Raw genomic sequence first — 16,957 nt, 5'->3', positions numbered from 1 at the left:
TCCACAATATTCAAATTTCTCACCTCCACCTTCAGGGTCCTCCATTGTGCCTCCAAGGGGAATAACTCTGCCTGTCTGTTGTTGTTTTGAGGCACCAAGTATTGGAACTCGGTGGTTAGAGCCTGCAGGGTCCATCATTGTTGTACCTATCAGGATAGGAAGTAGCTGCCCTGTCTTGGAGAACTCGTACATACCTGCCGAGGTGGAAATGCAGCAATCAACCAACACTTATTATATTCTTTATAAAGGGGACATGGGTGGCCAAGGGGAGCCAGGGACTGGTGGTCATTGCCTCTACACCAGTTTCACCCAAATATTGTGTTTCACCAAACTGATCAAGGATCTGAATCAATATGGGCTCTCCTCCAACATTAAGCATTAACACTGTGATAAAACTTAATAACTTATCAAAGCATCAAAGCCAATTTACTCATTTACTCTTTAAATAAATATGTGCGAGTAAAACACAGTCATTTTGGGACTTTTTGCAGAAACATATATTCAATCATTACAAATTGTGTAACAATTCTATCAGTCAAACTTTGGAGTTTGACTTACCAGGACATCCCCCTGTAGCTGCCAAGATGGTTGCCTTTTCCATGCGACGTGTGACATCATGTTGAGTTCTCAGGAGATGAGACTTCATTCTGTTTCTGGCTCTGTCCAGCTCCTTCACAGCGGACTCCAGAGCTGCTTCCTCATGGCGGACACTGACGTTGCTGTTCTCCTGTCCTGCAACAGAACCGGTGTCATCAAACACAGGACAGATGACTATGTCACAATGTGGAATGTAAGTGTACGACTTGCAAGGAATAATTCCCTCTTCCTTATCCCAGGATTACAATGTAATATTGTCCTACCTGCAGCATACACAGCATCCTTGTATTCCTGCAGCACATCCTGCACACGAGCCTCGATGGCCAACACGCTTGAATCCAGTAGTGACTGATAGCCGCCAGCAGAGGGCAGCACCACCACATCACGCAGGTAGCCGCTATGGATCCGCACAAGCTTCCCACTGAGGGAGTCGACAAACGAGTCCCCGGGTATGATGGGAATTTCTCCATGATCCCCCGACTTCGTTCCTCCAACAGGTACAACCACTCCTGCAGTGACAATGATCACATTAGTGATGAAATGACTCATATATGCTTCATTAGGGTGACATCAATTCTGTCAATGTAGCTTTATTGAAACCTTGTATTTGCGGCGATACTGTATCTGTCAAGACATGTTACCTTTTTAATCAAACTTTTTTTGACCAAACTGCAACATTATACAAGATAGGGTCAGTAGGTATTAAAAGCTATTGTTTTGGAGTGAACAGCAAACTTCATGGCAGCCTGTTAGTAATTGTGTAGGGGAAGGCAAGGTAATGGTTCCTAGAATTAGCAATAATCACACTCAACCAAGATGACACACCACCAGCCATGTCGCACATTTTTACCACCTTTTCTGCTCTAAAATCAAAGCAGAGTATATTACAGAACTAAAATCTACCTGTTTCTTGGTCAATGGCAACTGAGAGGATAGGTACTGGTTGTCCTCCATTGGGGTCCACCATGATGGACCCAATCTCGATGGGGATTGGCAGACCCGTGACTGGATCTGTGTGGATTCCACCAATGGGGAGCACCAGCCCAGTCTTGGGATGAATGGTCATGCCCAGTATGGGCACCTTGAGACCACAGGCTGGGTCAGAGATGGCTGCTCCATGTCGAAGGTCACTCTTGTTCTCGATTGGCTGCAGTTTGGTCTTGACAGGTTCGCCAGTGTGCGGGTTGGTTGGGTAGGGCAAGTATGGGATGTATGGCTCCTCTGATCGGGCAGATTCACCTGAAGATCAGAAACAGTGGACAAACTTGTTAGCTAGCACACAACCACATATTTCAGTTATTGAAACAATTATAGTCCTGCTGACTTATGTTATCTTTGACCCCTTTTCTGCTACATTTGTATTTGAATTGTGATCTGTTAGAGAACTATCCATCATATCCCAAGCAATTTTCTACAAGACAAACTATTTTTTTTATCATCTCTTCATGACATGATTTTCTCACTGATCAGGTTGAATTTGTTTTGTTTTTCTTATGTCATTTTTATTTTTTCTTCCTTTGTCGAAAACACTTGGAGATAAATGATATAGTTTTCCTGTGTCGGGAAAACATGTTATCATCATGTGTTTGTTTTCCGTTTGTTACAAGGATCATCTTACCAGTGGCTGAATCGACCACAAAGACGAGTCTTGTTGTGATTGGGTCGTATGCAACATTGCCCTGTATGGGCAGGACACGACCAGTCTGTGGATGCATGAAGTAGTCTGGTGGGATCTCCATCACAGTGCCATCCGCCAACAGCATGCGTGTACCAGGCTTGGGACGGATCAAACCAGTCTTGGAGTCAAACTGAAGAAGGTTTGAGGCCTTGATGGAATGGTTAGACCCTAGAATAAAAAAATATTTAAAAAGAACTAGAACCAAAACAAAATTTTATTGACATTGAGATGTTGGAAAGCAAAACAACTTCTTCATAAATCGCACATGAAACCATGCATCACAAAACCTGAAAATATCTCTTGGCTAAAAGCACACAAACATCAACCACTGAAATAGAAGGCAACCTGAAGAAACCATAGCAACAATATCTTATCATTCAATTTACCAGTAACAGCATTTCGTCCAAAAGACCAAAACAATCATCTTTTGTTTGCAACACATGAATATATGATAACATATAATTTCAACTGACCAATCAGCGCATTCCTGTTCATAGGCTCCTGGGATCCTGACTGTACAATCTGTCCACCAGTTCCCTGTCCCAGAATGCCCCAGGCTCCGATTCTCTGACATTCTGCACGGACCTCAGTTGACATCTTCTGCAGCAACAGAGTGACTCTCTTGTCCACTGCATTGTGCAGCTCTTCCATTGTCTCCCCATCTCCCTGCTGGTGCCCCTTCTGTATCCTGCTGGCGTGATCCATCAGGACACGAGTACCCTCCCTCAGACACGCTTGGTAATTCACCTATGGAAAAGTTTGGTAGAATTAGCTGACGAGGTAATTTTAATCATGAGCATGAGTAAAATTCGAAAGTTGGTCACCTCTTATTAACTTCATGACACATCTAAACCTTGGGGTTGGCAATACCATTATTTTGGTGATGCATGAGTTCTGTGATTTACAGTATACCATATCCACCCTAAGAACCTAAAAACCCTCTATGAAGTATATATTCTAGATAAGTAAGACATATTTGCTCATAGTCACACATACCTATTTGAGTAAAACATTAAAGGCAGAGGACTGAATACACAGTGAATAGGTACCATCTGTGGCAAGTACATGTTAAAATGCCCATGTAATGTTGATATAAGAAAACATAAGTGACAATAACATCATTAACATCCTTTAAATTGCACACTTTTGGGTACAAAATTTATGTTTTCTTTGCCAAAAGACTTTTGCAGCAAGTTTATTACCTGGTGGTTTTCCCTCCCTTTCTCATCATCTGTCATGAGTGTCGTCTGCTGTTCCAAGATGGCAGCAAAGCGTCTGCCGACTTCCTTCCTCCTCTCAAGCTCAATCTCCAAGTCTTCCAGCTTGGTCTCATAGCTGGCTAGATCTTCCTGTGTCGCCAGACTACATTTGCCTGACAGGTTCATCTTGGCAGCCCACAAGCCTTTGAGAGATTCGCTCTGATTGGCCATTCTTTGGTAGGACTGTTTCATCTCATCCTTGTGTTTGCCAATTGTCTGAGTGACACTTCTTGACTGTTTTGACAGGGTGTCGTAGAGCGTTTTCACATTGAATGATTCCAGGTCAACCTGTCTGTCATAGTCCCAGAATTCATCATTCTTCACTTCCACTGCTGAAGCTAAAATTAGGTCATAAAGTACTTTATTTGTAATTATTCTCCCATTACCCTCAAAGTATAAAACAGAAAACCAAGAGCTTGAAACAGAGAAACAGTGTTTTACCCACGTATCATTAATGAACTTACTTTGTCAAAATATTTAATTATTGCAATTTCAGTCGGATTAAGCATCAGGACTTAAGAACTTGTGAATTCTAATGTAATAATGAGTGCTGAAAGAGTGACAGAGCTTTGTCCTGAAGCTTGTGCAATTATCCATGGTTATTAAATATTTTATCTTTGCCTAGATATCATCTAAACAACGTTAATCAGAAGTTGCTAAGTATGTTCCTACCATCTAAGATGGCTGCATGTGAGCCCATGTCTGGCTGAGCACACGTCAGAGCCTGGAAGTTTCGGTGGTACTTCTTCACGGGATGAACAGTGGAGCCCTTGCTGGCGTAGTCGTCGAAGTTGAAGCGCTGAGCCAGATGTCGATAGAAGGGGAAGAGGTAGGATGTCTTTGTCCAACCATATTTCCTGAAGAGAACCTGCAGAGAACAATATCATGTGATCAGGATTGGAACAAATGGGGCACAGATACCTGCAGAAATACTTTTTCGACCTGACTTGCATGTTGTATACTTGCAATAAGAGCTGATTAGATACCTACAGTGACATAAACAAAATTCCTGGTAGATTCCAACAAAGTATTCTATATTCAAGAATGGAGACAGGCCTGTTTCAAGGCATTCAACTGTGGTGAAATACTTGACATTCATGAGTGCACGTCATTAATTCGAGGGCCTGTTACCCATTGCTGCCACTACTTATTTGACTGATTGTATTGAATGTTATGATAGTATTAACCTTAACCTATGTGTGAATACAATTTATTGATAATTCATTGATCTTGTGTGCTCGTTTCCTGATTTCGCGATTTAGTTCTGTAAGTACCATTTTCTGGGTGAACCTTTACATTTCAATTTGAAAATCACCTCGTAACATGAGTCACCTCTTATTGTGATTGGGTATGGAAAAGACCAGAGCAGACAGCTAGTTCCTATTCTCATTTCCACATAGCATAATCTAGAAATGACCCTGTGGAACTACCAATGCAACACCCATATTTCTATCATATAGAACGAGAACAGGAAATTGGTTATAAAACCCTGTCACCAAAAGACAGATCAAATATCAAATACCAAACAGGTAAAAACACTAAAATTGTCCATATGCATCTATCAATGTATCATTTATACCATTAAATATGAAGCCCAGTTTGGATGACCTGTGAAAACCTGATAATCCAGACTGTACTGTTCATTCATCCAGTTCAACAAATTTCAGGATGAACAAATAATGGGTTCGGGATTATTGCTTTTGTATCTGGGTGCTGTTGTACAAAACAACGTAAGTGCTACGACTATCGTAAGTCTATGTTAAGGTGTGGCAGTTACGATCCCCTTAACGCTCTGGTAGGTTGGTTTTCTTTCTGACAGGATCCACAAGTGTTTCACAGTTGTGCACAACATTTTCTGGGGGTATCTAGATTCTATATCTCTCACAGGGACACTCATCTTTACAAACCAGTGGTATTTAAACTAATTCCCTTTGGGTACAAAGATTTCTCTATCCTCACAGGTACACTAACCTTTTCAAATTTCACATCTTAACTAGTTTTCTTACCAGTAGTATGACCATGAGCACCATGACTAGGAATGCTGCTCCGAGCAAGATGAAGATGATTGTCCAATCAGGAGCCTTCAGGATGTCTTGTGACACTGAGATGCCATTCTGGATGATGTATCGGGACGTGGTCGGGAAGTAGGGACCATCCTCAGTGCACTGAGCGTCCTTGGCCATTACACGGATGTACTGGAGAGGAAACCAATGCAGGGAGCATTACAAAACAGGAAATACAAGAATATGCTCACATGCCTGTTTGTGTCAAGGTCTCCCATAATACGTACACCAATTAATAAGTTAATGCAATATAAAATTAATTATTAAATTTGAAACACGTGTTAAGCTACAGTTAGCAATATTCCAACTTTATCACAGTAGTCCGTAAACATTCAAGCCTTGGCCAAGCAAATCAGTGCTTGATAGCATGAGTAAAATCATCACCAGTTGGTTATGGTCACACAATGAGCTGGGACACAAATTGGGGGAGATGTTGGTGGGGCTTGTATAATTGTAAGGGTCTGTAGTGTACAGTATTGAAACATATAAACTATCAAACTAAATGTACAAATACTTAAAACTTGACCACATAATCACTGTCCTCAAATGAGCTCTCTCATTAAACTAGCATGGCATTGATGAGGATAATGATACAGAAGACAAATGGAGGATGGGAAGGAGTGAGTGAGTGAGTGGATTTATGGAGGGAGGTTATTGGAGGGAAGTTAATGGATGGTTTGGTGGGGTGAACAGGGATTTTCACAGCGTTTAGCTATATCACAGCAGGTGGACACCCAAAAAGACCTCACAAATTGCCTGCATGTGGTAAAGCCAAACCATGTTTTTGGTTTTATAAACCAACAATTTAACCACTAGGCCACCCCACTGCCCTCTGAAGAACTGGGAAGAGAATCTGCTGTTTCATTGTATTTACTGTACTCACCATTTTCTTGTCTGTGTTGGAGCTGAGGTAGAAGACATATACTCCAGGCTCAGTGAACTTGTATGCAAAAAGGGTTGTTGCTGTCGAAAGTTGAGCCTGGGCTTCGATCAGGGCTCGGAAACCTCCGTAGTCAAAGTCAGAGTTGGTGTTGTAGAGGTTATTCCTGTAATGAGTGAGTGAGTGAGTGAGTGAGCGAGCGAGGTTAGTTTAACACCACTTTGAACAGTATTTCGGTTATCTTGGCAAATCTAGGATGCACAATATCGCAACCAAAAATTGTTATTTCACGCAGAGATTGAAACAAGGAAACCCATACTAGTTGCATATAAGATCATAAATCACCATTCAGTCTCATATTATTGTAAAACATTGCGCAGGAAACAAGTTGGTAAAAAAAACAAAAGAACTATATGATTTACAAATTGTGTTTGAATTTATCATGGTAGAAAATAAGACAGGAGCTGAGGTCATCAAAGGGATTAACTGTAAATAACTTGTTTGTTTTTTTTCAAAATAAATTGTTCTTAGGAGGTTTGTTGGGGAAGAGTACAGGGTATTAATAAATAGAAAGATTAAGTCGTTCCTACCTGTCATAAACTGGGTAGTGGTCATTGGTCACATAGAAGAACATGATCTCTCCATAGGTCAGACAGACAGTTGGGTTGGAAACGCCAGTGAACAGTGAGCTGTTGACAGAGGAGGCCGCGAGCAGACGTCTACGTCCAAGTATGGCGGAGGAGTAGTCAGTGTCCAGGGTGATGTTGCCGGTGTAGTCTCCCTTGGTGTGGCCGTCCACCCAGTTGTAAAGCTGCACAGGGTCGGGTTCGTATACACCCAGGAAACCATTTTCACTCATTTCGCAGACATGAATGGTAATCTCGGAACCATCAAGGTTCTCACATTCGTCTTCTGTGATGGCATTCCGGGTGTTAATGGCTGTCAGCATGTTCTTCGATGGAATCTGGCTCTGGAAAAAAAACATAATTGTGATAATCATTAAGTCACTAGCATTTCCTGGATTCATATTAGGCTTAAAAAAAAGAAAAGAATTGGTTCTCGGGCAATATCTTTCGAAAATATAGTGCGGGTGTGTGGTGTTTTTTCATATTTTTAGCTTGTTCAAACTAGTATGTAACCAAATAAACAGTTGTGTTCCATCAACCTGGGAAAGGGCCAACAAAAACAAGCATACAAACTCCTATTGCTGCCATGACCATAACATGAGCTGCACAGTAAAGCAGTGTTCATGTAAAGGGAAGTAACTGTGTGCTATATTGGATCACATTGTTTTTTAGTATCACTCTTAGGATTTTTAATTGTTTTTAAAAAAAATGGAAATCAAATGAAATGTGCGACAGAACTTTATGATGATGCAGGCGGTGCCTGAGAACCAAGACTATTATTTTTTTAGCCTTAGAAGTCATAAATATATTTTTTCCACATTGTTGAGTCACCTTGTAAGAAATGGATGGTGTAACAAAAGTTCATGCCTGTGTGTAGACTTTTCTCAATCAAATGTGAAGCAATGTCTATGAGTGCTGTGGAATATTGAGAGCTTCTTACCATTAAAGTTCCGTTCGTGCTCCTTATCTCTATGTGGGTCTCCAGTGGTTTTTCTGCACAAATGAACTTGATCCTGGTGCGCTGAGCTCGCCGACACTCCAGGTTGCACAGGACCTCGAGGTCATCAGACTGACACAGGCACAGTCCAAGGCTCTTATCAAAGCCACGGTAGCTCGTCACACCATCACACACCTACAGCAGGACCATTCATTGAGGGTGTGTCAAAATACACTTGTCTTCTGTACTACATACAACTATCAAGCCTACCAAAGAAATATATACTCACCGCCACAAGAAAAGCGAATACTATACATGTTGGTTAATATAGGAAGACTTACTCATATTCAAGAGATATTAGATTGGTTCGATGCACAAACCAACTGGTATGTTGTGTGAACTGACGCTCACGAAACGCATCACATGGGACGACATAGATCCATGACTCAAGATGCACCATTTGTCTTGTGAAGGATTAGCGTGTGAAGTTTGGTAATCAAGTGAAATATCGTGATAAGAATAAAGTCACTCTGTGGTGACACCTGGATGATTGTAGGTTTGTCATTAATTGGTACACATTGGAAACATCTCTTCTTAATGTACATACTTCTCTATATGTTTCTATAGTCCGTGTTTCTTTTGGCGGTGAGTAGATATTCAATGCAGATAGAAATACATTATACATAGGTGCAGGGGTATTCTGGGACTCATGATCATCACATTCTGGTGTGAATAAGGGCCGCAACTCTGCACTCCAAATTGCCACACCTGAGACAACTGTCACCCTTGTCACCCTCAGAGGGAAATATGGTGCTATGTAAAGGTGTGGAATTGTAGCTGGGGAGGTCATTGTCCACTATATATCTCAATATACTCCTGACCATATTTCATGTTATTCCAGGAGATTCTGCTGGTTGTAAGATTGGGTGGTCAGGCCCAGTGATTTGGTCAAAGGTGGGTTATCATACCTCGACAGTGTGGATTGTTTCTCAAAACAACAATCACTGAAATACCTGACCCAGAATCTACTATTGACAGGCCAGTCATATATTTGGATTGTTACTGAGTGCATTGTCAAAAACCAAACAAACACACAAAACTTATTTCTGCATCTGTTTCTTCATAAACAAAGAAACCTATACACACTCACACAATCCCCTATATGAATTGTTTCACATAGTAATGTCAACAGTCACTAAAATGTTTAATCTGACCTGGGACCAGGGTGCCGCTGTACAAAGCAATCTTACCGCTAAGGTGATCGTAACTCCAATACCTTAACATTGACTTGCGACAGTGGTAGCGCTAAGGTTGTTTTGTACAATGGTACCCTGTTCCACAATACAAACACTATGTGAAACTGTTTGGTGGAACTAGACCCAGATCAATTTAGATGTCCATGGTCGATCCAATCTCTATTACCATACTCACCTTTTCGCTGCAGTAGGTCTGCCATTGTTCCTCTGTGAGGCACTGACCGGTCTGTGTTCTGTATGTCCCCTCCACACACAGGTCGTACACCTGCTTGGTGCAGTCCTGAAGGCCGTCCACTTCCAGGTACCCAGCCTTACAGGGGCACGTTCGGTCACTCGGCTGCAACAGCACATACACCTTTGTTATAGAACACTGTTTACATGTGTGTAACCTCTTCATCGACATTTCTTGCAGGCCATGGAAACCACCATGCATCTGATGCCATTACCTTTACTTTAGGGCAAACAGATGAAAAGACCTTGCCTCTTGATAACATGATGGAAGCTTGTTTGCTCTAATGATATCACTTCCAGTATGAAGAATCTCAAATGCTTTATGCAGTTTCACTCTAAAAGGCTGTTCATCTGAGGAATGTCATGCTTGTCTCACCTGTTCATCTGAGGAACGTCATGTTTGTCTCACCTGTTCATCTGAGGAACGTCATGTTTGTCTCACCTGTTCATCTGAGGAATGTCATGTTTGTCTCACCTGTTCACCTGAGGAATGTCATGCTTGTCTCACCTGTTCATCTGAGGAATGTCATGTTTGTCTCACCTGTTCATCTGAGGAATGTCATGTTTGTCTCACCTGTTCATCTGAGGAATGTCATGTTTGTCTCACCTGTTCATCTGAGGAACATCATGCTTGTCTCACCTGTTCATCTGAGGAATGTCATGTTTATCTGAGGTATGTCACATCTGTCTCACCTGGAATGACATGTTTATCTCACCTGTTCATCTGAGGAATGATATGTTTGTCTCTCCTGTTTATCTGAGGTATGTCACATTTGTCTCGCCTGGAATGACGTCTATCTCACCTGGTTACCTGAGGGATATCATGTTTGTCTCACCTGGAAGTCTCGGCCAGCTCCAGTACAATCACAGGTGGTGGATCCTGCGTTCACCTGGGACGCCTCGCCTCCACACACAAAGCAGCCAGTCTGTGCATCCAGGTTGTTGAAGTGATTCACTGGGCATGCTCGGCAGTCGTACACACTTCCTGCCTCTTGATCGGGTTGGTAGGTTCCAGGGCGGCAAGGTGACGGTGCGAAGCTGCCAGCAGGGCAAAAGTATCCTGTGGGGTTCACAATAAAATACTGAGTGAATGAGTAAACATCATAGCTCTTTAACTGAGTGAGTGAGTGAGTGAGTATGGTTTTACGCCGCTTTTAGCAATGTTCCAGCAATATCACGGAGAGGGACACCAGAAATGGGCTTCACACATTGTACCCATGTCGGGAATCGAACCCAGGTCTTCGGCGTGACGAGCGAACACTTTAACCACTAGGCTACCCGACCGCCCCCTCTTTAACTGAGGTCAGTATTGTAAATGAACCAGTAAACCAAGAGTGAGTGAGTAAGTGAGTGAGTGAGTGAGTGAGTGAGTGAGTGAGTGAGTGAGTGAGTGAGTGAGTGAGTGAGTGAGTGAGTGAGTGAGTGAGTGAGTGAGTTGGGTTTAACGCCGCTTTTAACAGTGCTCCAGTTATGTCATGGAATGTCAGCTTCATGTGGGACAAAAGCCTGAATTGATGCAGGTTTCAAACATTTTCCACTTTGGTGATCGAACCACAAACATGGGTATCAGGCACAATAACCTAGATCAAATCTGAGAGTTGTCCCTTCCTTGAAACCTTCGAACCCGATCCATTGTACTATCCATATCAACAGCTATTGAGGTGAGGTTTCCTTCCCAAACAATTCCAACATGGCATGCAAATAACAAACATATTTACTATACAGATATACACATAGATTCTTTCTGTCATGACTTCATGTGTATTTCTTTATGCTTGCAAATGACAACTAAAATTAGACAAAATGGGTACTCTACCTGGTGGACAGGGATAAGAGTTGGTTGCTGGGAAACCGATGGCGACTGCTAGTGCGCTGTCATTGTACACCGGCCTGTCTGTGGTGGCTTCAGCAAGGCAGACAACTCCGGCTCTACAAACATCACATACTGCACGATGTTCGTGAGCTCCATATGTGCCAGGTTTGCAAGGCTCACATGTGTCTTCAAAGGTCTGACGTGGCGATCCATCAAATTCCTTGAATCCCAGAGGGCACTTCTTCGGCTCAATAGCACCTGAAGACAAATGGCCACATTAGTACATAACAAATTAAAAGTAAGGTGAGGTGAAATGACATTTAACATCGCATTAAAGATTATTGCACTGATACATATATATATATGTTGAAGCTTATTGTTGAAAGGAAATTTTGATCAATTTCCAAGTACCCAATGACAGAGGTGTACAACTGTAAAAAATAAAAAATAACCCGTCATCATGGCAACATACTTATTGCTGATCTCTGTAAATTGTTGTCTTGAGTTCATCTGGCTTTCCCATCTCAATTTGTTTTCAAATTCTGGTAAACGCTAAACATGACTAAGATGAATTCATTGTAGGTTTATCCACTGCAAAATACAGTTGATATACCGTATTCGACGTAATAAGCGCCCCGCTCTAATAAGCGCACACGGCAATATTTGCTAATATATTGGCTAGGGAACAATCCCAATAAGCACCTCTTCCGATTGATCAATGTACACAAGACTTATTTATTCGCGTATGATACGTACTCATGTGTTATATGCACCCTTAATTATGGGCAATTAAATTCTGGAAAAATATATCTGTCGTCCATAAACGTTTCAGGCTGTCAGCTTAAACCACGAAATTTATCTTTCAACTCTGTTTTTTTCCACCAAAATGATGTTCTAATAAGAGCCCCCTATTTCTAATTTTGAGAGCGCCCTGGGCGCTTATTACGTCGAATATGGTACTTTCTTGTGTGGTTATACAGAGGGTACATTGACCCGTATTCCCCCTGGGATATAAGCTAGCCTACAACATATATTGTGATCATATCCTATCATGACTATGTCTTTGGTGTACTGCATGTGGAACTGTATAGTTATATGAAAGCTGTCACTTCTCACCAGCATCTGTCATGTTGCAGTCATTCTGGGAGCCACAGTAATGTCCCTTGGGGCAGGGCAGGGGGGAGCTGGAGCCATTGGGGCAGTAGTACCCCGGGGGGCACGGCTTCATGGTCATAGACATGTTACAGTAATAGCCTGGAAAAATGGAAGTAGTTAGAGCACTTTCTTCACACATTCACTAAACTATTTCAGTTTGGATTCCTTGGAATCAAGGTAAATTTAAGGGGAAAATGATGGAGTCCTTAAATTAAGTAAACCTAATCATAATTCAATATCAACCTTTAAACATGAAATAACATATGTTAATTAAAAGAGGAAACATGTACAATATCAATTATGCATAGAATACATCCGTTTCAGACATTTTGGATTTGCAATCATGACACTTTCAACAACTGTTATTCTTAATATGTTAGTAGTTTTATGTTTATGTCATGATGATCTTTTCACAATATATTTACAGAAAAGCCACTGGATGGCATCATCAACCATTTTGGCATCTTGTTTTGTCCCAAACAATATTTATCCTAGTGCACTGTAGTCTGTGGTGATCTCACATGTTTGAAAGCAACAAGGCTAGATTAACAGTATCCAAGGAAACAATCTGACCTCCATGACACAAGGTTTGGTTTTGGGCACCAAAGTCGCAGAAATAGCCCTGGTCGCACTGTATTCCGGAGTATGTCATGTTCTCCTCTGGACAGTAGAAGCCGGCCGGACACAGTGTACAGTCGTCCACCGACCCGGCAGCAATCGCATCTCTGGAAAGGCGGAACATAAATATTTATCTAAAACAAATACCCTTGTCAATAAAAAAAATCCACTAAATTCAATTACCATTTTCTTGTTGGCTGAGCCATCCCAAACGTCGGACGGTTTCATGACAATTCCAGTTGTTATGCTGTTATCACTTATCTCTAGTGAGTGAGTGAGTCAGCCAGTGAGTTTAGTTTCCACCACTTTCTACCAATATTCTAGCCACGGGGGTCACCAAGAATAAGGTTCACCATGACTCAAACCCGGGTCTTGATGTGATGAGCCAACAATACCCACCACCCAGGGATGAGTCTTACCTGTATGTCCCCCGTGGGCAGGAGACGGGACCCGTGGTGGCGTTGGTGCAGTAGTACCCAGGGGGACAGGGGGTCACAGTGTAGTCCGCCATCCCCGACTCATTACAGAAGTAGCCGGGGGGACACGCCTTACACCAGCTGATATCCTTACCCCCCTCCTCATCGTTGTACGTTGTTGGAGGACAGGGCTGAAAACAAAATGATTATTGCCATTCAAATTCTGTGGGATCCACAAACTTCAGTTATTTCAACAGTTTTGATATACAGTGAACGCCTGTTTGCCGGGACACCATTAGCTCAGAGAAGCTGCCTCCCAACAATAACTGTTGGAGCATTTGTCCATATTTTCAAGACCCGTGAAGATTCCGGGGTAGGTCTTCAGCAACCCATGCTTGCAGTAAAAGGGGACTCTGCTTGTCGTAAAAGGCGACTAACGGGATCGGGTGGTCAGGCTCGCTGACTTGGTTGATGCATGTCATCGATCCCAATTGCGTGGATCGATGCTCATGATATTAATAACTGGATTGTCTGGTCCAGACTCGATTATTTACAGACCGCCGTCAAATAGCTGGAATATTACTGAGTGCGGCGTTAAACAACAAACCAACCAACCAACATATATTCAAAGGGACATCACTCTGTACCATGTGTACAAGGACAGAGCATGACAAGAACACTTTTCGGCCCACAGTACTGTATTATTTAAGAAACATAGTAAACCAATCAGCTGAAAGTTATCAGATGTGTCAGTAAGAATGTTTGGGACTTACAACAACATCTAATTTTAGAGGTTTTTCAGGAAGCATTCTCTAATATTTGAACTGGAGATTGTCTCAAAATTATTTTAGGCCAAAGACTAAGACAGTAAAAACCAAACAACTCTATACAATTATTACAAAATTTTCTGAAAATCAATTATGACCTTATATACAGTCATCTCCAGATATAATAAGCTCCCAGAGTGTGTTCAATCAATCATCACATGAGAAATTCATCAAAAATCATATCAATGTTAACAAGCGTATAGATGACAAAGTCATCTATATCCCCCGCCCATTTTAACATGTTATGGTCCCAAACCAGGTAACTGACCCAACATTTCTAAATAGCAAGAGGCACCAGTCCAGTATGTGTCTGGTAAACATGCAAAGTTTTTGTTGGAAAGTATTGAATGGGTTTTGAGTTATGCTCTGGAAACAAACTCTACCCTATAGAACCTAAGTCAAACTTGTTGCAATGGAAACATAAAAAATAAAAATTTATAAAATTCCTAAATAGCAAAAGGCACCAGTTCAGTATGTGCCTAGTAGACATGCAAAGTTTTGTAAGAAAGTATTTAATGGTTTTTGTGTTACGCTCAGGAAACGAACACCACCCTTATAGAACCTAAGTCCAACTTGTTGCCATGGAAACGTAAAAAATAAAAATTTATAAAATTCCTAAATAGCAAAAGGCACCAGTTCAGCATGAGTCTGATAGACATGCAAAGTTTCGTAGCGAAATATTAAACGGTTTCTGAGTTATGCTCCGGAAACGATTTCGGGACGCATACATCCACACACGCACACACGTACACACGCACACGCACACACACGCACACACACATGGACGGAACCCATTTCTATATACCCCGCCAACTTCGTTGGGGCAGGGGATAATTATTACCTGGGAAGAGAATAAATAAAGCCTACTAGAGCTGATACAAAAACGTTGATAAAGTCTGAATTTGATGGTTAAAATATAAGCAGAAGTTGCAGCTTCTTTTAACTTTCTTCTCTAATCAGTAATTAAAAATAATTTTCAGATCGAGTTAAGCATCATACCTCCATGGGCAGGCCAACAGGACAGTAGTGCCCAGCAAGGCAAGGCTCGGAGATAGTGGAGTTCTGGGGACATATTCGACCTCCAGGACAAGCATCACATTCAGACACATCCTTGGCTCCTTCCTTGTTGATGAACCGCGACTCGGGACACTTCAGTGGCATCAACGTACCTGGGGAAGGTGAGAAGGCATTGTAATAACCTCTGTACACACAATGTCCGAAATAACTGCCTGCCCGTTTGCCAGTGGCTGGTAACTTTTCTGTCGGGCTGCATGAAATTTTTGTCCATCTACCAGACGATCTGGCAGATAATTTTAAGACTACTTACGTATTCAGTTTTATTTTAACCTCATCTAGTTTTGCAAGTAATTGTTTGCATTATTTCAACTGAATCAAGACATGATTTGTCTCTTGGTTTTTGCAATTTTTCAATACTGTTGGGTTTTAAAATTATTTCGAACACTGTGTACACGTTTTAGCTTTTGTACACTTAAGAATTGACTTTCACTTTGAGTTTATTGGGGTATCAACCTTCATAGAGGGCCAAACTGTGTGAACTTCCAAGCTTGCTACTATGTCCATACAATGTTTAGCAGGTAGATCCTTCAGAACTTACCTTGAGGACAGTAGTAGCCGTATGGACAGAGTGTGCCATTGGGATAGAGTGTCCCATTGGGAGTGGGCGTGCCAACTCCAGATAAGCAGAAGTAGCCTGCAGCGCAATCTGCCGTGATTCGTCCATCTATACAGTACTTGCCTGGGAACAAAGGGGTATATGTCTGTTCAGATTGTAGCACAATAATCTATCATACAGAAGTAGCTAAACAGAAGTCTACCATGATATATGATTAGTCAGCACCTACAAAGAATGTTAAATTGTCTAAAGCTTGAATCCACACTAGAAGACTGTCCTGGATCCAGAAACTGTCTCTCATAAATATATGATCATTATACCAATACAACCATGTTTACTTTCCCATTCTAACATAAGCTGCTTATCTCTTTGCATTGCAATAGCCTTCCTCTCCTGGGGATACCAGACAATCATTGGTTCAATGCATGTCAATGTACCCTGTTGGCATGGATCTTTGCTCATAATATCAATCACTGGTTTATCTGGTCCGGGCCCTAGTATTTACAAGCCACAGTCTCAGTTTGGATATTACTGAGTGTGTCGTAAAACAACAAGTAAACAAACAATCAATAGCCAACATAAACTTTTTATATCTATTTTTAGACAATACCTGTGCTTGAAGTGCCCTTATGTCCATAAACATGAAAAATAATTCTAATCAAATTACTTCAAATCTATTTCATGTGATCAATTTGAGTGAAAAACTGAAAAAAATGGGTTCTTTGACTCTGACTCACCGGTGATACATGGCTCACACTGATAAGGATCGGACAATCCTGTGACATTTGTGTATGTCCCATTGGGACACAAGGTCGGCGACACACTACCGTTGGGACAGTACGAGAAGACCTCGCAGGGCTCTGGAATGCTTGTGTTGAGCATACAGAACTTCCCTGCTGGACATGGCTCACAGCTGGAGGCTCCTTCTTGAGGTTGGTAGGTACCTGGCAGAAAGAGTGAGGGAGTGA

At 41.7% G+C, this 16,957-nt stretch overlaps 1 protein-coding gene across 1 annotated transcript in view; it reads right to left on the bottom strand.

Moving 5' to 3' along the window:
- LOC124111392 overlaps positions 1–16,957 on the bottom strand; it is a 172,263-nt gene that overhangs the window by 16,114 nt on the left and 139,192 nt on the right. The window contains exons 103-123 of the mRNA XM_048382016.1: positions 16,727–16,933; positions 15,972–16,112; positions 15,356–15,525; positions 13,533–13,720; positions 13,069–13,220; positions 12,457–12,594; positions 11,344–11,598; positions 10,364–10,587; positions 9,472–9,633; positions 8,044–8,235; positions 7,068–7,447; positions 6,481–6,643; positions 5,541–5,729; positions 4,207–4,402; positions 3,478–3,872; positions 2,749–3,022; positions 2,216–2,443; positions 1,501–1,836; positions 861–1,106; positions 559–732; positions 24–194 (exon numbers count right to left, since the gene is read on the bottom strand). Of these exons, the coding sequence (XP_048237973.1) occupies positions 24–194; positions 559–732; positions 861–1,106; positions 1,501–1,836; positions 2,216–2,443; positions 2,749–3,022; positions 3,478–3,872; positions 4,207–4,402; positions 5,541–5,729; positions 6,481–6,643; positions 7,068–7,447; positions 8,044–8,235; positions 9,472–9,633; positions 10,364–10,587; positions 11,344–11,598; positions 12,457–12,594; positions 13,069–13,220; positions 13,533–13,720; positions 15,356–15,525; positions 15,972–16,112; positions 16,727–16,933 (4,581 nt within the window). The remainder of the gene's footprint in view (positions 1–23; positions 195–558; positions 733–860; positions 1,107–1,500; positions 1,837–2,215; positions 2,444–2,748; positions 3,023–3,477; positions 3,873–4,206; positions 4,403–5,540; positions 5,730–6,480; positions 6,644–7,067; positions 7,448–8,043; positions 8,236–9,471; positions 9,634–10,363; positions 10,588–11,343; positions 11,599–12,456; positions 12,595–13,068; positions 13,221–13,532; positions 13,721–15,355; positions 15,526–15,971; positions 16,113–16,726; positions 16,934–16,957) is intronic.

This window comes from Haliotis rufescens, unplaced genomic scaffold, assembly GCF_023055435.1.
Source record: "Haliotis rufescens isolate VD_foot unplaced genomic scaffold, xgHalRufe1.0.p SCAF_4, whole genome shotgun sequence".
Taxonomy (NCBI): Eukaryota; Metazoa; Mollusca; class Gastropoda; order Lepetellida; family Haliotidae; genus Haliotis; species Haliotis rufescens.
This window is presented reverse-complemented; position numbering and strand designations above follow the sequence as displayed.